The following is a 23,951-nucleotide window of genomic DNA, read 5'->3' as shown; positions in this document are numbered from 1 at the left end:
TTAAACAGTTAAAATATTATTTAACATTGATTAAACAGTCAGTGTCATACGACTATAAACCTGATCTAATTCTCAACTCTTTCATTTTAACAGAGGAGGCGGATGTTGATCTTGACATCTCAATGTCCACTCAGTATGTAGCAAAGGCTGGCAGAGATGTGGAAATTGTCATTCCTCTTAAGGGTAGGCCTGCTCCGAATGTAACATGGAGAAAGGGGGACAAGAACATCAGTAGTGACACAAGATATAACATCAAAAACACTGAATATTCAACTACTCTCATCATTCCCAAAGTCACCAGGGATGATACAGGGAAATATTTTCTTGAGATTGAAAATGGAGTCGGAGAGCCAAAAACAATTACAGTGTCTGTTAAAGTACTGGACACACCATCTGCTTGCAATAAGTTGATTGTGAAGAATGTGACACGAGGTAAACTCACTCTGAGCTGGGAACCACCTCTTATTGATGGTGGCTCTCCAATCACAAATTACATTGTTGAGAAGAAAGATGCTAAATTGAAGGCATTCACTGTTGTGACAAATGAATGCGCCAATACAACATACAAAGTTGCTGGTCTGGCTGATGAAATTTCTTATTTCTTCCGCGTTTCTGCTGAAAATGAATACGGTGTTGGTGATCCTTGTGAGACTGTACAACCTGTCAGAGCAACTGAAATGCCAGGTCCTGTAAAAGATCTTGTGTTGGTTGACTCATCTAATACATCTGTAACTCTGGCTTGGACAAAGCCTGATCACGATGGTGGCAGCCACATTTCAGAGTACATTGTTGAAAAGAAAACAAAGGAAGAAGAGACTTGGAGCATTGGTGGCACATGTAGACGTTGCCAATGTGAAGTGATACAACTAAAAGAGCTCTCAGAAGTCATCTTTAGGGTGTTTGCTCAAAATGAAAAGGGTCGCAGTGATTTCTCTCAAATTGGACCGATCACTGTAAAGGACTTTATTATACCACCCGAGGCCAACCTTATTGACTATCCAAATGGGGAATTAAGTGTTCGCATTGGACAAAATGTGAATATCGATTTGCCATACAAGGGTAAACCCAGGCCAACTATTCAGTGGATGAAAGACGATGTAGTGCTCAAAGAAAGTGAACAAGTTCGTTTCAGGCAAACAGAGAACATAGCAAGTTTGATTGTCAGAAGTTCTAGAAAGGAAAATGCAGGAAAATACACATTGGTCCTTGATAACAAACTTGTTAAGTCTTTCTTCGACATCAAAGTAATAACACTTGGGCCACCATCTGTGCCTGTAGGCCCAATACGTTTTTGTGAAATTAAAGCTCAGAGTATTATCATTTCATGGGATGAACCACAGGAAGATGGTGGAGGAGAGATCACTTGCTACAGTGTGGAAAAGCGAGAGACATCCCAAGCAGCATGGAAAATGGTTTGCTCCAGTGTTGTCAGGACCACATTCAAAATACCCAATTTGGTTAAGGGTACTGAATACCAATTTAGAGTGCGTGCTGAGAACAAATATGGAGTAAGCGAGCCTCTAAACTCATCAGATGTGGTTGCTCAACACCAATATAAGCCACCAGGTCCTCCAGGAAAACCTGTGGTATACAACGTGACAAGTGATGGCATGACTGTTCAGTGGGATGCCCCAAGCTTTGATGGCGGTTCACCAGTCACTGGATACCATCTTGAGAAAAAAGACAGGAATAGCTTACTGTGGACAAAAGTAAATTCCAATGTCATTTCCGGAAGAGAATACAGAGTCATTGGACTTATTGAAGGTCTGGAGTATTCATTCAGAGTTTATGCAGAAAACAATGCAGGCATGAGTCCAGTCAGTGAGCATAGCAAGCATAAACTGGCAATTTCCCCTGTTGGTAAGTCATAGTATTCTCATTTTTGTCACTGTCATTTCAGAGATTCATCCATGATACCTGTTTTGTGTTGAGTTTATTGTTAAAAAATCTATACCTATTTTTTCTTTAGATCCTCCTGGCACACCTAACTGCATTGATGTTACCAGAGACTCTGTAACACTTCAGTGGGAACCACCTAAACGGGATGGAGGCAGTAGGATTGTGGCATATAGTGTGGAAAGGCGTCAGGGAAAAAGTCGTTGGCTAAGATGCAATTTTATTGACATCAGTGAATGCCAGTTCACTGTAACAGGCCTTCCTGCAGGCGACCGCTTTGAATTCAGGGTAATTGCCAGGAATGCTGTTGGAACAGTTAGTCCACCTTCTCAGTCATCTGGCTACATCATGACCAAAGATGAAAGTGGTATGGACATCCAAATCCATTTTTAGACATTTATTGGTGTAAATTTAATACATTTTGTGTTACATAGGCTGGTTCTAAAAATCTAATTTCTTTCAGTTATTCCTGAGATTGAGTTTGCAGCCGAGAAGACCCTCACCATTAAGGCAGGAGAAAATGTTAAACTCAACTGCAGTATAAGTGGCCGTCCTGTACCTCAAGTGATTTGGTATAAGGATGGAAAGGAAGTTGACAAGATGCTGGTGGACATCACAACTGTTATTGGATCAAGCTCACTCTTCATTCGAGATGCTGACCGCAATGATCGTGGTATCTACACAGTTGAGGCCAAGAACAGTTCAGGCACAACAAAAGTGGATGTTCTGGTCAGAGTACAAGGTAAGTTCATATATTTTAATGTGAACATGGAATTAACATTTATTTATGTGGATGTAGCAGATTTCAGATGCTTTTGTGATGTCATTCAGATACCCCTGGACCACCTGAGGGCCCACTGCGCTTCACTAATATATCTGCTGAGAAAGCAACTCTTTGGTGGAGCCCACCTGAAAATGATGGCTGTGCACCTATCACTCATTATGTGATTGAGAAGCGTGAGACTTCCAGAATTTCATGGGCACTTGTAACATCCAAGTGTGAAGCCTGCTCATTCAACGCCACAAAACTGATTAAAGGCAACGAATACCAGTTCCGTGTGTCGGCTGTCAATAAAGTTGGTGTGGGCAAGCCACTAGAGTCGGATCCAATCATAGCTCAGATGCAGTACAGTAAGTAAAAAATGGTCTTTGTTGTGCAAATAATTTATAAATACTGTACATGTGGTTCTTTAATCTTAAAAATTCTTATTTTAAATCTCACAGCGGTACCAGAGGCTCCCGGAACACCTGATTGCACACATGTAACAGGAAACAGTATTACTCTATGCTGGACGAGACCAAGACATGATGGTGGAAATGAGATCAAGCAATATATTCTTGAAAGGCGAGAGAAGAAAAGCTTAAGATGGGTGAAGGTTTCAGCAAAGAGACCAATAACTGAGCTTAGGCATAGAGTAACAAATCTTACAGAAGGTAATGAATATGAGTTCCGTGTTATGGCTGAAAATGGTGCTGGAATTGGACCTGCAAGTGGAACGTCGAGATTGTTTAAGTGCAGAGAGCCAACAAGTGAACCCAGTGCTCCAACTGCTGTAAAGGTCATTGATTCCACCAAGACATCTGTTACCATGGAATGGACCAAACCTGTGTTTGATGGTGGTTTGGAAATCATTGGTTACATTATTGAGATGTGCAAGGCAAGCCTTGAGGAATGGCACAGAGTCAACAACCAGACATGTATCCATACCAAGTACACAGTTACAGATTTAGAACCTGGTGAGGAGTATAAATTCCGTGTGTGTGCCATCAATGGTGCTGGAAAGGGAGAAACCTCTGAGACACCAAATGTAGTACAAACAGTTGATCGTCTGACATCACCAGAAATAGATATAGATGCAGACTTCAAGCAAACACATGTTGTGAAGAATGGCGGAACAGTCACTCTTCACATTCCCTTCCGTGGAAAACCAGCCCCCCTTGCCACATGGACAAAAGCAGATGGAGAGCTTGGTGTAATGGTAGATATCCATACTACGGAAACATTCAGCACTTTGACGATTGAAAATTGCATCAGATATGATGCTGGCAAGTATACACTGTCTCTTGAAAACAACAGTGGCCGTAAATCTATTACATTAACAGTAAAAGTGTTGGACACACCTGGACCACCAGGGCCTCTCTCATTAAAAGATGTGACAAGAGGTGCTCTCACACTCATGTGGGATGCCCCAACTAATGATGGTGGTGCTCGTGTCCATCACTACATTGTTGAGAAGCGAGAAGCGAGTCGCTTGAGTTGGCAAGAAGTCAGTGAAAAGTGCACACGCCAAATCTTGAGAGTGACCGACCTTGCTGTAGGTGTAGCATACTGCTTTAGAGTTACTGCTGAAAATCAGTATGGCAAAGGTGAACCATATGAAATGACAGAACCTATTATAGCCACAGAAGAACCTGCACCTCCCAAGCGATTGGATGTCATTGATACTACATCATCAACTGCCACCTTAGTATGGATGAAACCTGAGCATGATGGTGGAAGCCGCATCACGGGGTACATTGTTGAGACTAGAAAGAAAGGCTCTGACCGTTGGGTTGTTGGTGGTCAAACCAAATCTTTGAAAATGGTTCTCGAAGGCTTGGTTGAGAACACAGAATATGAGTTTCGTGTCAAAGCCCAGAATGATGCTGGTGTTAGTCACCCACGAGATGCCTTAGCCTCTGTAATTATAAAGGAACCTCGTATTGAGCCAACAGCAGATCTTAGCAGCATTGATAAACAGCTCATCTCTTGCAAAACTGGAAATTCCTTTACCATAGATATTCCAATCAGTGGCAGACCAGTCCCCAAGGTAACATGGAAACTTGAAGAGATGAAACTCAAAGAAACCGACAGAATATCAATTAAAACCTCAAAAGACAGAACCACTTTATTTGTGAAGGACGCCAAGAGAGGTGACAGCGGCAAGTATTATCTCACTCTTGAGAATGCAGCTGGATCAAAGACGTTCACAGTGACCGTTATTGTCATTGGAAGACCGAGCCAACCAACTGGACCGGTTGAAATTTCTGGAATCTCATCTGAATCCTGTGTATTAAATTGGGGAGAACCTGCAGATGATGGTGGGACGGACATCACCAATTATATTGTTGAGAAACGGGAATCTGGATCCACAACATGGCAGGTTGTAAATTCAAGTGTAAAACGGACCACTATAAAAGTAACTCATCTTACCAAGTACATGGAGTACACGTTTAGAGTCTCTGCTGAAAACAAATTTGGTGTTAGCAAGTCGATCGATTCTCAAGCTATTGTTGCTGAGCATCCATTTGGTGAGCATATTATGTATTACATGAACTTCTAACTGGTTAATGAAACAGACAATGATACTAATATTAGATTTTTTTGTTTTTAGTCTCACCAAGCCCACCAACTCGCCCAGATGTAGTTTCAGTGTCTGCTAATGCCATTGCTATTCGCTGGGAGAAGCCATATCATGATGGTGGAAGCAAAGTCACTGGATACTTGATTGAGAAGAAGGAGCGTAATACCATCCTGTGGGTGAGGGAGAACAAGATTCCTTGCCTTGAATGTCACTACAAGGTCTCCAATCTTATCGAAGGCCTTGAGTACCAGTTCAGAGCATATGCATTGAACATTGCTGGTCTGAGTAAAGCAAGTGAACCATCAAGGCCAGTACTGGCTCTAAATCCAGTTGGTAAGGTTCTTGTTATGTTTTTGCTATCATGAATACATGGAATTGTTTTGATTAATGACTATATATATATATATATATATATATATATATATGAAATTATTTTTGTTTTCATTTTTAGATCCACCTGGCAAACCAGAGGTTTTTGATTTAAACAAAACCTCAGTGTCTATTAGATGGTCTGTGCCATTCAATGATGGTGGCAGTAAGATTGTTGGATATGTTGTTGAACGCAAAGCTACCAGTGATGATAATGAAGCTCGCTGGTTAAAGTGCAACTACACTACAATCACAGAAAATTTCTTCACCATAACATCACTTAGTGAGGGAGAAGCCTATGAGTTCCGTGTTATTGCCAGAAACGGTGCTGGAGTCCACAGTACGCCATCAGAGTCGACAGGACCCATTACATGCAAAGATGAATACAGTAAGACATTTTTTTTAAACGGTGTACAAACATACAGTTTTACATAGAAATCTATTTTAATACACATTTTATTATTTATTTTAGCACCACCAAAGGCTGAGCTGGACAGCAAACTTGTGGGTGAGACTATCACTATCAGAGCTGAAGCAGACCTTGTTCTTGATGCTGCAGTTGGTGGAAAACCTGAGCCCAACGTTTTCTGGTCGAAGGGTGATAAGGAGCTAGAGCTTGGAGAGAAATACTCACTAACCTACACCAGTACAAGAGCAATGGCCATCATAAAGTCATGTGATAGAAATGATACTGGAAAATACATCCTCACTGTGAAAAATGCTAGTGGAATCAAAACTGCTGCTGTCAATGTTAAAGTGCTTGGTAAGAACAAATCAAATGATATATGTTTGTTTAATTCAAAATACCTGGAATTCCTGGACATTTTATGAGAATTGTTTTTATATTTTAGATACACCTGGACCACCTGAGGGTGTAATCACAATTAGCAGGGTTACAGAAGAAAAATGTACAGTTTCCTGGAATATTCCTCTGGAGGATGGAGGAGATACTGTCACTCATTATATTGTTGAGAGACGCGAGACCAGCAGACTCAACTGGGTTATCATGGAAACTGAATGCAAATCTCTGTCTTGTGTCAGCACAAAACTGATCAAAAACAACGAGTACATTTTCCGGGTCAGAGGTGTAAATAAGTATGGTCCTGGAGTACCCCAAGAGTCTGAACCAGTTATCGCAAGAAATGCATACAGTAAGTATTAAAGTATAAAGTTAATTTTATTATGGTTTATTCGTTACAACTCTGAGTCTTGAGATTTATTTGTGATTTACGTTACAGCTATTCCAACACCTCCAGGAGCACCAGAGATTACTGCTATTGGAAAAGAACATGCAATCATTGAGTGGCTGAAGCCGGAGAGTGATGGTGGCAGTGAAATCAAAAATTACCTTGTGGATAAACGTGAGAAGAGCAGCGTTAGATGGACAAGAGTAAACAAAACATACACCATTTATGATACACGGCTCAAGATCACTGGTCTCCTTGAGGGCAGTGATTATCAGTTCCGTGTTGCAGCTGTCAATTCTGCAGGAACCAGTCTCCCAAGTGATGCATCTCAATATGCCCACTGCAGTGAGCCAACATGTGAGTACTAATAAACAACTCCCATTTGATGTATTTCGTGGAGCAAATTATTTTAGTTGTCCATGCCAACAAACAAGAATTGTCTGAAAAATACAGCAAGTGCTTCCAAACTCTCTACTAAATGCCTACACTGACCTCTCATTTTACAGATACCCCAGCACCACCATCAGTTCCTCGTATTACAGATACCACAAAGCATAGTATTAGAATCACATGGACCAGACCAATGTATGATGGCGGATCTGATGTCACGGGCTACATTATTGAGATTCTGGAGGAGGGAACAGAGCAGTGGTACAGAGCCACCCAAAAGATCTTGAGCAGTACTGAATACACTGTACCTGGCTTGACAAGTACCAAGAAATACCGCTTTAGGGTGGCTGCTGTCAATACAATGGGCACTGGAGAATTTAGTGAAGGCAGTGTTGAGACCGCACCTTCAGAGAGAGTTGGTAGGTTTTTTAAACATTCACAGCTATAATCACTTTTACTTTAGCGAGATGTCAATATGCAGTTACTAAATACAATCTTGTATGGTTATCTTTTCAGAAATACCTGATATTGAACTACCTGATGAATTGAAGAAAACTGTTTGCATCAGGGCTGGCAACACTTTACGCCTTCATGTAACTACAACTGGCAGACCTGCACCGGTTATTACCTGGAGAAAGCCTGGAATTGACCTACAGTGCCGTGGCTTCATAGACACTTCAGAAAATACTACAACTTTAATAGTGGAGAAGGTGCATCGCTACGATGCTGGAAAATACACAATTGAGGCAGAAAATCCATCTGGCAAGAAAGTAGTAACTATTCTTGTTAAGGTTTATGGTGAGTAAAGATAAGTTTACAAATTAACTTCAATTACATATAATTACCTTAAAAACTGAACAACTTAACAAATATTTTTTTTCTAGATACTCCTGGATCATGTGGTGCAGTAAAGGTTAAGGATTACACAAAAGAATCTGCTGTAATCACCTGGGATGTGCCAACTATTGATGGTGGTGCTCCCATCAACAACTACATAATTGAGAAGCGTGAGGCTTCAATGAAATCCTACAAAACAGTGACAACAGAATGCAAAAAGACGTTATACAGAATCACTGAGCTGGAAGAAGGAACACAATACTTCTTTAGAGTATTGCCTGAGAACATATATGGTATTGGAGAACCTTGTGAAATTAGTGAACCAGTACTTGTTTGCGAAGTTCCATCTGTTCCACAAGATCTGTATCTTATTGATATCACCAATTCTACTGTTGTTCTTGGATGGGAAAAACCATTGCATGATGGTGGCAGCAGACTTACTGGCTTTGTCATTGAAGCCTGCAAAACTGGAACTGACCGCTGGTTGGATGTTGCCCGTGTAAAATCATCTGTGCGGCAGCACACGATTGATTCATTATATGAAAATGAGCAATATCTCTTTAGAATCAGAGCTGAAAATAGCAGAGGTGTCAGTGAGCCAAGAGATTTTATGACTCCTGTGACAATACAAGAACAAATAGGTAATATATTATTAGCAAAAATCAACAAGAACAAAGGGTTTACATTTTTCGTTACTGTTTGAAAATTAAATTGTATTTCCTATTGTCTTTATAGTCATGCCCAAGATTGACCTGGCTGGCATCCCTCAAAAGATTGTCAATGTGCCCGCTGGTAAGCCAATTGTGCTCAACATTCCCATCAAAGGCAGACCTGCACCGGTCTGCTCTTGGTTCTTTGGTGGAGTCAAAATGAAGGACAAGCTTGACCGTATCAAGATTGAAACGACTGCTAAATTCACCAAACTGACAGTCCGTGAAACAACAATCGATGACACTGGTGACTATACTCTTGAAGTAAAGAATGTCACAGGAACTGCAACTGAGGTCATCAAAGTTATCATTCTTGGTGAGAAACATTTTATTTTCCTAAAGGTTTTTGTTTCTGTAATGTACATTTAAAGGGTATTTTAAACTGATCAATCATGTATTCTGCCCTAGATAAACCTGCAGTACCTGTTGGCCCTATGAGAATTGAAGAGGTTGATGCCACATCTGTTACCTGCAGCTGGGAACCACCAGAGAAGGATGGCGGTGCAAATGTTAGTGGCTATGTTGTTGAGCAGCGTGATGCTCATCAACCGGGATGGCTGCCTGTCTCTGAATCTGTCACAAGACCTACATTCAAATTTACCAGACTTATAGAGGGAACTGAATATGTATTCCGTGTAGCTGCAACAAATCGTTTCGGCATAAGTGGTTTCCTGCAGTCTGAAGTTATTGAGTGCAAGAGTGCCAAAAGTAGGTTATTTCCCCTCTAATGCCTAATTTTTTTATGTTTTCAGAGCAAATTATTAAATGTATCTTTTCCCCTTTGTAGCTGTACCTGGAGCACCCAGCACACCTGAAATATTTGATGTGTCTCATGATGGCATGACTATAACCTGGAGAGCGCCTGAGGATGATGGTGGTTCCTCTGTCGCCGGCTACATTATTGAGCGCAAAGAGGTTGGATCAGACAGATGGGTTCGCATTAATAAGAATCCAGTGACAATGACAAGATACAGAGCCACAGGACTTATTGAGGGTCTTGAATATGAGTATAAAGTGACAGCCATCAACTCTAGAGGCACTGGAAAACCAAGTGCAAACTCTAAAGCCGCTATTGCAATGGACCCTATCGGTGTGTACCAACATGACCTTGAAAAAAACGCATCAAGATGTGTTTATAGAACATTTAAGAATGTGCCTCAATATACATGCTAACATTTTTTTAAATTGTTTTTAAACAGAACCTCCTGGTATTCCACTGAACCCAAGAGTCACGGACACAACAAGAACATCAGTTTCACTTGCTTGGTCTACTCCAGAGGAAGAAGGAGGTGCAGCTGTTACTGGATATCTTATAGAGATGCAGAAGGTTGACCAGGTCGAATGGACAAAATGCAACACAACACCAACAAAGATCTGCGAATATACTTTGACCCACATGCCCCAGGGTGCTGAATACAGGTTCCGTGTGATGGCATGTAATGCTGGTGGAGCAGGAGAACCAGCTGAGATCCCAGGAGTGGTCAAAGTTATAGAAATGCTTGGTAAGATCAAACATCTAAACAACATATGTAAAATAAACATTTATATTTCCTGCATTGCTTTGTGACAGTACATAGTTGTAATAGATTGTTGTTTTGCTTTCAGAATATCCTGATTATGAACTGGACAAAACATACCAGGAATGCTACATTGTCAGACAAGGTGGTGTCATCAGACTGTCTGTGCCCATCAAGGGCAAACCCTATCCAACATGCAAGTGGACAAAGGAAGGCCGTGACATTTCTCACAGAGCTATGATTGCCACCAGCGATGAACGTACTGAGCTTGTAATCAAAGAAGCCCACAGAGATGACACTGGCACCTATGATCTTGTGCTGGAGAACAAATGTGGCAAGAAGGCTGTGTATATTAAGGTTAAGGTTATTGGCCGTCCAGATCCACCTGAGGGTCCTCTTGAATTTGACGACATTCAAGCACGTTCCGTAAGAGTAAGCTGGAGACCACCCTCAGATGATGGTGGCTCTGATATTCTGGGTTACCTTGTAGAGAGGCGTGAGGTGCCTAAAGCAGCTTGGTACACTGTGGACTCACGCGTAGTTGACACATCACTGGTGGTCAAAGGGCTGAAGGAAAATGTTGAATATCACTTCAGGGTTTCGGCAGAGAACATGTTTGGCATCAGCAGATCCCTAAAATCGGATGAATCTGTTACCCCGAAAACTCCTCTTTGTAAGTTTTTTTATCATGTAATATTTAACTTTCCAATAACATGTTTAATAACATACAATTATGTTTATGTATATAATGTTATATTTCTGTATTTGCTTTGGATGAAGGTCCTCCAGAACCTCCCAGCTTCCCCCCAGAAATCATGGATGTTACAAAGACCACAGTTGGCCTTTCTTGGTCAAGACCAAAGGATGACGGTGGATCTCGTGTCACTGGATACTATGTTGAGAGAAGAGAAGTTTCCACTGAGAAATGGGTTCGTCATAACAAGACTCACATCACAACAACGATGTATACTCTCACTGGACTCATCCCTGATGCAGAATACCAGTTCCGTGTGGTTGCTCAGAATGATATTGGTCAGAGTGAGCCAGGATCTTTATCAGAGTCAGTTGTATGCAAAGATCCATTTGGTAAGTAATCAGCAAACCATATCCCCTTTAATCAAACTTTTAATTCATCCTACTTAAGAAAATATGAAATATATGCTTATTTCCTCTTTTGTGGTTTAACAGATAAACCAGGCCAACCTGGCGAGATAGACATAATCTCTATAGCCAAGGACTGCATAACCATTCATTGGCTACGTCCTGAATCAGATGGTGGAAAAGAGATCCTTGGGTACTGGATTGAGTACAGGCAGGCAGGTGAAAGTGCCTGGAAGAAATGCAACAAAGAGCGTTCAAAGGACAGGCAGTTTACCATGGGTGGTCTCATGGAGGCTACAGAGTACGAGTTCAGAGTGTTTGCTGAGAACGAAACTGGACTGAGTAGACCAAGACGAACCGCTATGGGTATTAAAACCAAACTAAGTGGTAAGTCAATACAATGTTTTTGAAAGTATGTATCTGACGTGGACATTAAAAAATTATGGATGATAATTTAAATATTCACTTTTTTCTAAAGTTGGAGAGGCTCCTTGCCTGAAAGAGGAGATCAAAGAAACCACCACTAAACTAGGCGAATCTGGAACATTGACGTGCCAGATTATTGGAAGACCTCTTCCAGAAATCAGGTGGAACAGATATGGAAAGGAGCTAATCCAGAGCCGAAAATACAAGATGAGCTCTGATGGCCGAAACCACTCTTTAACAGTTTTAACAGATGAACAAGAAGATGAAGGCCTGTACACATGCAGAGCCATCAATGAGGCAGGTGAAATTGAGACCAGTGGCAAGCTCCTGTTGCAGGCTGCACCACAATTCCACCCAGGATTCCCATTAAAGGAGAAGTACTACTCAGGTTGTGGAACAAGCCTCCGTCTCCATGTTGTCTACATTGGTCGACCTATTCCACAAATCATGTGGTTCTATGGCAAGAAACCTCTGAATCCATCTGAAAACGTCATCATTGAAAACACAGAAAGTTACACTCACTTAGTTATCAGAAATGTCCAGCGTAAGACAAATGCTGGAAGATATAAGGTGCAAATGAGCAACAAATTTGGCACAGTTGACACAGTCCTCCGTGTTGAGATCCAAGGTAAAATGAAATCTAATTTAATCAATGACATACACTAATCTGCCAATGTATATATATTTATAGACGTACATGTGTTAACCAAAGTAACAAATAACTTTCCTGTCCTTTTAGATAAGCCTCTTATGCCTGAAGGACCAGTCATTGTTGATGCTCTCTTGAAGAATTCTGTAATCATTAGCTGGAAGCCACCAAAGGATGATGGTGGATCAATGATCACAAATTACATTGTAGAGAAACGTGAAGCTAAGGAGGGTGAGCAGTGGCATCTTGTATCATCAGCCATCTCAGGAACCACATGCCGTGTTCCAAACCTCATTGAGAGTTCTGGATATTACTTCCGGGTCTCTGCACAGAATCAGTATGGCATCAGTGAATCGCTTGAGATTCCTTCTGTTCTCATTATCAAGAGTCCATTTGGTAAGTTTCATTGTTTCAAGTATTAGTGCTTGGAGTAAGTCTAAAAAACTGCATTGTAAATTTTTGTGACAGATTTAATTAAAATATATGTTTACAAATATCTAAAAATGTATATAGTTAAGATAAGTTAATTCCTTTTTCTTATTCATCTATTACAATCGATAAAACAGAGAAACCTGGAGTCCCGCAACAGCCTGTTGTTACTTCTGTAACAACGGATTCATGTGTCGTTTCTTGGAAATCCCCAACCAGCGATGGAGGGGCTAAAATTAAGAAGTATTACCTTGAGAAGAGAGAGAAGAAACAGAACAAATGGATTTCTGTTGCAACTGAAGAGATTCGGGAGACATCTTACACTGTTAAAGGCCTTCTTGAAGGTTTTGAATATGAATTCCGCGTCAAATGTGAAAATATTGGTGGAGAGAGTGATTGGAGTGAGATTTCAGAACCAGTCATACCGAAATCAGACACAGCTCTTCGTGCTCCATTCTTCAAGGAGGAATTGAGAGACACGTGCGTCAAATATAAGTCAAATGCAACATTTGTCACTAAGGTTGTTGGACATCCCAAGCCAGCAGTTAAATGGTACAAAAACGGTAAAGAGATTTTGCCCGATGGAGAGAAAATAAAGGGGCAAGAATTCAAGGGAGGCTACTACCAACTTGTTATCAGCAATGCTGATGATAATGATGCCGGTGTCTACCAGATTAGAGCTACTAATCAGCTTGGATCAATTTCCACAACTGTGGCGCTAGAGGTTGAGGGTAAGTATTACTGGTTGTTTGTTAATAACATATCATTTATTCAAAATGGATACTTGATTAATGTTTTGTCTTTGTCTATGCATATTCATAATACTATAATTAAAATTTTGATATTAAATTTTGTCATGTTTTTTTGTTAGTTCCTGCCAAGATTCATTTGCCATTACATCTCCAAGGCATGGGAGCAGTTCACGGCATTCGTGGTGAGGTGGTTACCATCAAGATTCCAATTAGTGGCAAACCTGATCCTGTAATCACATGGCAAAAGGGACAAGAGATGATTAATAATACAGCGTATCATCAAGTAATCATCACAAGATCATTTACCTCCTTAGTTTTCCAAAAGGGTGTGCAAAGAAAGGATTCTGGCTACTACATAATTTGTGCCAAAAATCGATTTGGTGTTGATAAGCAGACAGTTGAACTTGATGTTGCTGATGTCCCTGATCCTCCAAAGGATGTCAAAGTTAGTGAAATTGGTAGAGATGCAATCACCCTTACTTGGAATCCTGGAAATGATGGAGGAAGTGAAATTATCAATTACATTATTGAAAAGTGCCCTACCACTGGTGACAGATGGATTCGTGTGGCTCAGACGTCGGAGTCCCAGTACACTGTGATAAGCCTCTTTGGCAAAACAAAATACCAGTTCCGCGTGATTGCAGAGAACAGATTTGGCCAGAGTGGTCCATCTGCACCAACAGATCCTGTGACAACAAAAGAAGACAAGTTAGCCATTAGAAACTATGATGAAGAAGTGGATGAAACAAGAGAGGTTACAAAGGAGGAGGCACCACATTCTAAATTGAAAAAAATTTCTTCTCTGTACAGTATCTCTGAGGAGCTTGCTCGTAATGGACAGTTTGGCATTGTACATCGTTGTATTGAAATTAGCTCCAAGAAGACATTCTTAGCAAAATTCATCAAAGTTAAAGGTGCTGATCGAGAGCTGGTTGCAAGAGAAATTGAGACACTTAATATTGCAAGACACAAAAACATACTGTATCTTCATGAATGTTTTGATAGCCTGGAAGAATATGTCCTGATCTATGAATTCATGTCTGGTATGGACATCTTTGAGCGTCTTGGTACAAACTTTGACCTCACAGAGCAAGAAATTGTTCGGTATATGAGACAAGTTTGTGGCGCTCTGAAGTTCTTGCATAGTCACAACTATTGTCATTTCGATATCAGACCTGATAACATTGTTTATTCCACAAGGAAGAGCAGCACCATTAAGATCATTGAGATGGGTCAAGCCAGGTTGCTTACACCTGGAGAAAACATCAGAATCCAGTTCACAGCCCCTGAGTTCTATGCACCTGAAATCCACACCAGTGATTTTGTGACAACTGCCACTGACATGTGGTCTGTTGGTGTTCTTGCATATGTCCTCCTTAGTGGACTCAATCCATTTGCTGCTGAATCAAGTCAGAAAAGGATTGAGCACATCTCAAATGCAGAGTATGTGTTTGATAGTGAAGCCTTTAAGGAAACCAGTCTTGAAGCTATGGACTTTGTCGACAGGCTTCTAACTAAAGACCGCAAACTGCGTATGACAGCCTCTGAAGCTTTGGAACATCCTTGGCTAAAGATGAAACTGGAACACGTTAGTTCAAAGGTTATCAAGACTTTGAGACACAGACGATACTACCAGACACTGGTGAAAAAAGAATGGAGCACAGTAATTTCTGCAGCACGTGTTGCATATGGTGGTGGCTACAGAAACCAGAAAAACATTTTGATTGGAAGAGTCAAAGTTGGACATCCTGAACAAGGCTTGAGAGCAGGTCCAGTCATGCACGGCTCTACTGAAGAGGGTGGACATGTCAGATTTGTCTGCTGCATTGAGAATTATGACCGAAACACAGAAGTGACCTGGTACTTTGGTTCTCGCAAACTGACAGCAAGCCATAAATATGAAATCAACTATGCTAATGGATTTGCAAGCATCTATGTTAAAGACATTGAAGAATGCGATGATGGAGTATACAGATGCAAGGTAGTCAGTGAAGACAGAGAGGACAATGCTTATGCCGAGCTGTTTGTTGAGACTGTTAGGTCCCATCGTGAATACTATCTGGGACGCTCACTCAAAAAGCCAAAACGCAGAATTGACAAAACCAAACTTTTGCAGAGGCCACCTGAGTTTACTCTGCCTTTGTACAACCGTACAGCATACATTGGTGAAGATGTTCGCTTTGGTGTAACCATCACAGTCCATCCAGAGCCAAGTGTGACATGGTTGAAGGCTGGGCACAGAATCAAACCAGATCCTGCTAAATACACTTTCACAAGTGACAAGGGTCTTTATCAGCTGATGTTTCACAATGTTGAGCTTAGCGATGATGCTGAATACACTGTTGTGGCAAACAACAAGTTTGGTGAGGACAGCTGCAAGGCACGTCTCACTGTTACACCACATAAGGTTGTTGAAGACACCATGAGACCAATGTTCAAACGTCTCTTAGCCAATATTGAGTGCGTTGAGGGGCAAAGTGTCCACTTTGACCTGAGAGTATCAGGAACTCCACAGCCAACTCTAAAATGGGAGAAAGATGGCAAACCTCTTGAGTTCAGACCACAAGTTGAAGTTGTTCAAGAGGATGTAGATTATCATGTTTTGCACATCAGAGAATCCCTCATTGAGGATTCAGGCACATACAGAGTCACTGCAACAAATATAGCTGGATCAGCAACTTGTCTAGCTACTCTCAAGGTTGAACGCCTAACATACACAAGGAGAGAGTTCAAGAGTGAGGAAGAGAGGCAGAAGTATGTACACAACCAAATAGAAAAGACTCTAAAGATGGCACAACATTTTTCCAAGGCAGAAGTCATTACATTTAATCCTGTAGCACAGGAAGCTTTGAAGGAAGCTGGAGAATTATATAAGCCTGCAGTGAGCACCAAGAACGTGCAGGGTGAGTTTGACATCTCTGACAAAGAAGATCAAGAAATAAAGAAAATTAAAGATGAAGACAAGAGGATACGGATGCCTTATGAAATCCCTGAAGCACGTGTACATGATCCATCTGTTCTCAGTGAAGATAAGGTGATCAAACACTTTGTTCCCCTATCTGATATGAAGTGGTACAAGAAGCTTCGTGACCAGTTTGAGATTTCGGAGCGCATGGAGAGAATTGTTCAAAAGAGACAGAGACGTATTCGTCTTTCTAGGTGGGAGCAATTCTATGTTGTGCCACTGCCCAGAATAACTGATCAATACAGACCAAAGTGGCGCATTCCAAAACTTACACAAGACGATTTAGAGACCGTTCGACCTGCAAAGAGATCACCCTCTCCCATGTCAGAGCTGTCCTTCAGACAGAGAAGGCGTTCACTTGGAAATCTCTCAGATGAGGAGTTCCTTGAGCCCGTTGAGGATTACATAGCACTGAGGAGATCTGAAAAAGAAAGACAAGCGCTTGAAGATGAATTAGAACTTGGATTTTCTGCCTCCCCACCCAGTGGAAGCCCTGTCCGCTTTGAGCTTTCTGCACTGCTCCATGCATCAGCTAGGCCCGTTCAGAAAACTGAAGTAAGAAGCAAGGTGGAGATAAAACATGTGACTACAACAGAGCAGGCACGAGGCTCTCCACCTCCCATTTCCCATTTCATGAGGAGGAGGAGATCCTTATCTCCAACATACATTGAACTGATGCGTCCTGTTTCTGAACTCATCAGACCACCACGTGCACGTGTCTCAACAGATGCCGAAGGTGAAGTCATTGAAAGAAGATCACCTACCCCTGAGAGGACACGTCCTCGTTCTCCAAGTCCTGCATCCAGTGAGAGAAGATCATCCAGATCCTCCTCTAGATTTGAAAGATCTGCTAGATTTGACATCATGTCTAGATATGAGGCAAGAAAAGCTGCTCTTAAATCTGAGCGAAAGTACCAGGTTGTGACACAGCAACCCTTCAGCCTTGACCATGCTCCTCGTATCACAGTAAGACTTCGTTCTCACCGTGTACCATGTGGTCAAAATACTAAATTTACTTTAAATGTTCAGTCCAAGCCAGATGCTGAAATCCAGTGGTTCCACAATGGACAACAAATCCAAGAGAGCAGCAAATACCAATTCATAAACATGAGTGGAGTGCTGTCTCTCCAGATAAATGATTGTCAGGCTGATGATTGTGGAACATATCGTGTCCTCTGCACAAACCTAAAGGGTGAGGCCTCAGACTATGGAACTCTTGATGTTTCAGAGGGTGCTTTTTGTACATATTCCTCAAGACGTAAAGATGAAGAGGCCCCAACACCATTTGTGCCTGAAATTACAAAAACAGATTATTATCATACAACATCCATCAGAGCATCTTCTGCCTCACAGACTCATTTGGAGATCAAAGAATCTAAAACTAAACTGACAGAGAGACATGAAGTATCTGCTTTTGAGCAGTATGAATCCCAAAAGCTTGCAACATCTCCTATTAGATATGCATCCACTGAATACTTATCATCAGCTTCATATTCATCATCTGAAAGATTTACATCTGAAAAACATGTATCATCTGAAACCAAGGTGAAAGAATTAACAGCATCTGTAGTGTCCAAGAAAGCTAAAGCTAGTGTTTCAGCCAAAATACTCACAAAACCACAGTCTTTAACTGTATCTAAGGGGGACTCTGCACGATTTGTCTGTGATATTGATGGCGAGCCAGCACCAAGTGTCAAATGGATACATGAAGGAAGAACAATCGTCTCGTCACACTCTGTACATGTGACAACAACGCAGTACAAGTCCACATTTGAAATTTCCTCAGTTGAGTATTCAGATGAAGGCAGCTATACTGTAGTTGTAGAAAATTCTGAAGGAAAGCAAGAGGCAAGGTTTACTTTGACTATTCACAAACCAGCACCTATGGAGGAAGTGAAAACACCATTACACTCATTCAAGTCACCAGAACCCTCTGTGAAATCTCCTGAGCCTACTGTGACATCCCCTGTACCATCAGTTAAATCTACAGAGCCTTCTGTGAAATCATCTGTGCCATCAGTAAAATCTCCAGAACCCTTAGTGAAGTCTCCTGTGCCATCAATTAAATCCCCAGAGCCTTCTGTGAAGTCACCTGTGCCTTCAGTTAAATCTCCTGACCCTTCAATGAAATCGCCTGTACCATCAGTTAAATCTCCAGAGCCTTCTGTGAAATCGTCTGTGCCTTCAGTTAAATCTCCAGAGCCCCAGATTAAATCACCAGAACCCACTGGTTTTAAGTCTCCCGAACCTCGAATTAAGTCCCCGGAAGGTATTAAATCACCTTTCAGAGTAAAATCACCAGAGCCAATCACCTCTCCACAGAGGATAAAATCTCCTATTAAGTCTCCTGAACCAACCACTCCTCAAAGGGTAAAGTCTCCAACAGCCCTGAAATCACCTGAGCCAATAACATCGCCACCCAGGGTAAAATCTCCACCTCCAGTGAAGTCCCCGGAGCCAGTCACCTCCCCTCTCAGAGTTAAATCTCCAACAGGACCTCCTGAACCAGTCACCTCACCTCTGAGAGCCAAATCTCCGCCAACAGTCAAATCTCCTGAGCCGGTCATGTCATCTAAAAGAGTTAAATCTCCACCCCTGTCCAAGGAAGCACCACCAAAGATCATTCAGCAACTCAAAGCTGAAGCTTTTGAAGACAAATTTAAGATGGCCTGCGTAGCTGAGAGCTCTATCACAGAGGTTGTGTGGTACAAGGATGGCAAAAAACTGACTCAAAGCAGTCGTTACCAGATTCAAACATCTGCTGATGGAATTTGCTGTTTCTATATATCTGATGTTTCTGAGAGAGACCAAGGCGAATACACCTGTGAAATTATAAGTGCTGGGGGAGCAGTGGCAAGATCATCATTTTCTTTTGTTGGCCAAGTGTTTCAAACCATCTACAGAAAAGTAACTGCATTTGTGTCTACACACAAGTCTGTTAAAGGTGAATTTCTCTTAAAATAATCATATTTGTTTATGACTCTTCAACACTACAATAATGACTTTTTTCTTGCTTTTTAGAAACTGTGTCCTCCCAAATACATGGAGGAGCTGAAATGCTACTTAAGAGAGGGAGTGCCGCTGTTAGCAGCATGCACGAAAGTTTTACTTCAAAATCCGTCCACACAGAGAGCACAATGCAAGAAACATCTTTTAGCAGTTCCGCAATGGCTGAGATGAAATTTGAAACTATGTCAATGTCCAGCATGTCCTCTATGACATCTGAGTCAGTATCTGCTATGAGTACAAGTAGTATAATGTCAAGTCACTCACATGCTGAAGGAACTACAATTAGAGGAACCCTCCACAGTGCTCAGGGTAAGAGTAATTTTGAACAAGAATAAACAAGCACGGAAAAGTCAAGAGTGTACATTTTTGGAGGACCTATTGACAGAAATGCATTATAATATACATAATATACATAATGAAGCTTTATGTTTTTATTACCTTAGAATGAGCTATTTCTGTCTACATACAAAGTGATTACCCTTGCGTGGAATTCGCCATGTTGTTTCTACAGTAGCCCTAAACCAGTGGTACTCAACTCTGGCCGTGGACCTGAACAAGCTAATCAACGTCTTCACAAATAGACAAGCTCAATTTAATGCTGGGTTGCGCAGATTGCTTGGCGTATTACATATAAATTCTGCGAGTGCAAATTAAATGCATACAGAGCAGTCTGCAATTGAATCGCTGTCGCTGTACTTTAAAGTCATACACCGATAGATTTGCGCATATATTAAACATGTCTATTTCTGAAGATGTTGATTAGCTTGTTCAGGTGTGTTTTATCAGAGTTGGGGCTAAAGGGAGAATGGATCTCTCGGGCCAGAGTTTAGAACCACTGCCCTAAATGGACAAACTGCTCTCCTTCGGCACAGAAGCGAAAACGTAACGACATCTTAGTGCTTTGTAATGCTCTTAGGGAGGCGTGGAGTTAGCTGTTGGTTGCATTTTGCAACCTCACATCTAGATACTGCTAAGTTTAATACACTGGACCTTTAAGGAACTATAATAAATACTTATAAATTATTTGGACAAGCTTTATCACATAAATATGTATAATTGCATTAATTTATATTTCATAGGCTCAGCTCCAAGAATTGAGGCTCTTCCTGAAGATATCAGCATTGAAACTGGAAAGGTTCTAACGGTAGCCTGTGCTTTCTCTGGAGAGCCCTCACCTCGTATTGAGTGGTCACGCGGTGGAAGGACACTGCCTAGTGAGGAAGAGAGCAGCAGGTTCCATATTGAGACCACAGAGGACCTGACCACACTCATCATCACTGGTGTGAAAGAGAGCGATGCTGGAGCATACACACTCAGACTTTACAATGACCATGGATCTGACACAGCAACTGTTACCATCAGCATTCGATCAAAGTAAAAGTGAAAACCATAATTTTTACCCCCGTTCCCTCATTAAGCGACTTTTTTGTATTTATTAAATGAACAGAAAAAAATCTTAATAAGTACCTGTTCCTGTAAATATAAACTATTTTTATACCAAACTTGACACCAATTTATGCCAAAAGGTCTAAAGTTATTATAGAATGTGCCATATTGGATAATTATGACTTCTGATTTTTTATCCATTTTTCTGTGACGTGTACATAATGTATATAGCCGAATTTAACGGTTATGGAAAATGTATGAATTGTTATTTATAACAATATGAACTGAAACAAATGGAACTTAATGTTTATCAGGAGAAAGTTTCACATGGAACGAATACCCTGTTAAACCTGAAACTAAACTCTGTGCCTCAACAGTAAGTTGAAGTCTTAAGATTGCCTCAACAGGTAGAGAGGCTCCCTGTTGATGTTACACTAAATCTGAGAGACAAAGTTATACCTGCACGTTTACACGTGCAGTGGTATTACCATACTCTTATGCATTGTTACTCGAACATAAGACCTTGAGTGCTGTTTGCATTTTACCCTCATGTAAGCAGGACAACTAGGTCTTGTGTTCAGACTGATTATGTCATATCACCATTTTAATGACATGCTCAAGGTGCGAGCGGCCTGCACTTTATGAGCAAAATGTTTAATGTGCTCTGTTACTGGCAAGGGACTGCTTGAATAGACTTTAAAGATTAACATCACCTGACCATTAAGTAAAGTATATCTTGCACTTCCTTGCAGAAGCAGAGCCTCCTCTCGGAGGTTTGCTTTGGTGCATTGTGTGTTTGTGTGTTAGCTTTAGAATATACCTAGGCAGTTGTCGGGCAATCAAGAAAGTCTGCCACAGTGACACCATCTGTTGTGCAATGGAAAAGCGGTTTGGAGTCTAAATGCCCTCCCCTTTGGTTTGATTTTATGTAGAATTCTAGTATTATATATATCTGCAACCTCCTCGAGTATTAATGATTCAATAAAGCATGTTCTCAGCACAATAATTGTCTTGTCCTTCAGTTGTGTCATTGTGTGAATTTATGGGGTGCAATAATTTGTTTTGATTTTCAAAAATTGATTTTATACAAGAGGGACAAGCCAAGCGGCCTTGTTGTCAACCCGAAATTCAGTGACCGACACCAACAGCAATGTTTTGACCCAAAGCGCCGTGTATCAATTAAACAAGATTAGCGTTACTTTAAAAGACTTGTCTTTGGAAATTATGTGTTGCCGCAGACGTTTGAAATGTTTATTGTAAATGTGAAATCGCACAACAGTGTATTCATTGCCAAGATGGGTACACACTCATCAGTGTTGTAATGCAACGAAGTGAAAATACTTCATTTCAAAACTTAAGTATTGTTGGGAGTATCTGTACGTATCTTGAGTTTTTACATATCCGCAAACTTTTACTCAACTACATTTCCTAAACATAATGTATACTTTTACTACGATACATTTCCCCTATATTTTGTTAAAAAAAAGATTTCGAGAATCAAGTCAAAATGTTACGAGAAAGAGTCAATTTTATAAATAAACTTTTTGATATTTTGAGGAAAATAACAGAATTGCTAGAAACGGTTCTGGAGGATTTGGGTAAATCTTACTTTAGATTAGGATTTAGCAATAAGGAAATTCTTTGTCTTTTGGCGCATCATCACAGAGTTATAATTAGTAAAAGGACACTGCAGCGGTTATGTAGGAAACTGAATTTATTCAGAAGAAAAAATCAGACATGAACTAAGAACAAACTCACTGGTTCAGATGACGTGCTCAAACATAACTTAAACTCATAAACTACAACTTTCACGTAAACAAAATACGTATTACGACGAGCTTATTCTCGTTACATTTCGACTTTATCTCGTAACATTTCGACTTTCTCGAAACAATTCGACTTTATTCTCCTAACATTTCGACTTTATTCTCGAAATCTTTTTATTTATTTATTTTAATGTGGCACTAAAACGCCGTCGTATTTGGTTACTACAAAAAAGCGAAAAACAATTAAACAGAGACTATTTATAGACCAATCAGCGATTTGCCGCAGTTTCACTTCACTTTATAAGAGAAGCAGAGAACGCAGCAGCACATCCTACTCCCAGGGGAAAGACGATTGTAACGAGGACGAACACCCATGGCAATATACCATAAAGTTATATTGGGTCAGATATATAACCATCAACATTAGCCAACCGTTGCTGCTGTGTTGTTGCTCTCGGGAGTTTGTCAGTTCCCACTTCTGAAGTATTGATTCCGAGCTGGTTATGTTCATGTGCTTGTTGTCGGAAAAAAATGGAAGACGCAAGATTCATGCTTGCGTGTATCTGGGGAAAGTCATATATGGTAATAGTTTTAAACCTATTAACATAACGTCAACATAATCTTATGACTCTATACATTTTCGACAAAAAATAGGGGTCATTTCAAGAAAACCAGACTTTCCCATGTTTAAGTGCTAAAATCAGGTCTCTGGTGCATATGCCAACTCAGAAAACCTGAAAAATGAAAATCCAGTAACTTTGCTTATGTGGCCCTATCACTGCAAGCCTGTGAGAAGTTCGAACACCATGGAAAAAGTAAGCAAAGTAAAGCATAGCAAAGCATGCTAACTGTTCTGTTGTTGGCTGCACAGACCAACACAGTACACGGTTTCCAGCCTCACAGAAGACAATAACGCAATGATTTATTTAGTTTTCGATGGAAATACTCCACACTGAACGACGCAAAGCTGCAAATAAAGACACTGTAAGTACCGGTGCTTATAGAAAACAATGTGTTTGGTGTTGAAAGACGAGTTGGCTAGTGCACTGCAAAAAATGACGTTCTTACTTAGACTTTTTTACTTGTTTTCCAGTAAAAATGTCTACAAATTTTTGAAACAAAATGCATTTTCTTGGTGAGCAAAGTCTTGTTTTTAGTAAAAAAATATGAAATTTCAGTGAATTTGTGCTTAAAACAAGCAAAAAAATCTGCCAATGG

The 23,951-nt window shown here is 40.7% G+C and overlaps 1 protein-coding gene across 1 annotated transcript in view; it reads left to right on the top strand.

The window, feature by feature from the left end:
- LOC130427112 (titin-like) overlaps positions 1-21,967 on the top strand; it is a 156,361-nt gene extending 134,394 nt beyond the window's left edge. The window contains 27 exon segments of the mRNA XM_056754159.1: positions 94-1,860; positions 1,970-2,263; positions 2,360-2,638; positions 2,728-3,027; positions 3,121-5,187; positions 5,271-5,573; positions 5,692-5,997; positions 6,082-6,372; positions 6,461-6,760; positions 6,848-7,153; positions 7,303-7,605; positions 7,703-7,984; positions 8,071-8,664; positions 8,759-9,049; positions 9,142-9,441; positions 9,521-9,823; positions 9,933-10,235; positions 10,339-10,923; positions 11,031-11,336; positions 11,439-11,738; positions 11,830-12,405; positions 12,517-12,822; positions 12,993-13,586; positions 13,727-18,465; positions 18,523-19,516; positions 19,594-19,890; positions 20,661-21,967. Coding sequence (XP_056610137.1) covers positions 94-1,860; positions 1,970-2,263; positions 2,360-2,638; positions 2,728-3,027; positions 3,121-5,187; positions 5,271-5,573; positions 5,692-5,997; positions 6,082-6,372; positions 6,461-6,760; positions 6,848-7,153; positions 7,303-7,605; positions 7,703-7,984; positions 8,071-8,664; positions 8,759-9,049; positions 9,142-9,441; positions 9,521-9,823; positions 9,933-10,235; positions 10,339-10,923; positions 11,031-11,336; positions 11,439-11,738; positions 11,830-12,405; positions 12,517-12,822; positions 12,993-13,586; positions 13,727-18,465; positions 18,523-19,516; positions 19,594-19,890; positions 20,661-20,959 — 17,585 coding nt within the window. The 3' untranslated portion in view covers positions 20,960-21,967.
- The last annotated feature ends 1,984 nt before the right edge of the window (positions 21,968-23,951 follow it).

Source organism: Triplophysa dalaica, chromosome 8 (assembly GCF_015846415.1).
Source record: "Triplophysa dalaica isolate WHDGS20190420 chromosome 8, ASM1584641v1, whole genome shotgun sequence".
Lineage (NCBI taxonomy): Eukaryota > Metazoa > Chordata > Actinopteri > Cypriniformes > Nemacheilidae > Triplophysa > Triplophysa dalaica.
The sequence above is the reverse complement of the archived record's forward strand: the minus strand, read 5'-3'. Positions and strand labels throughout refer to the sequence as shown.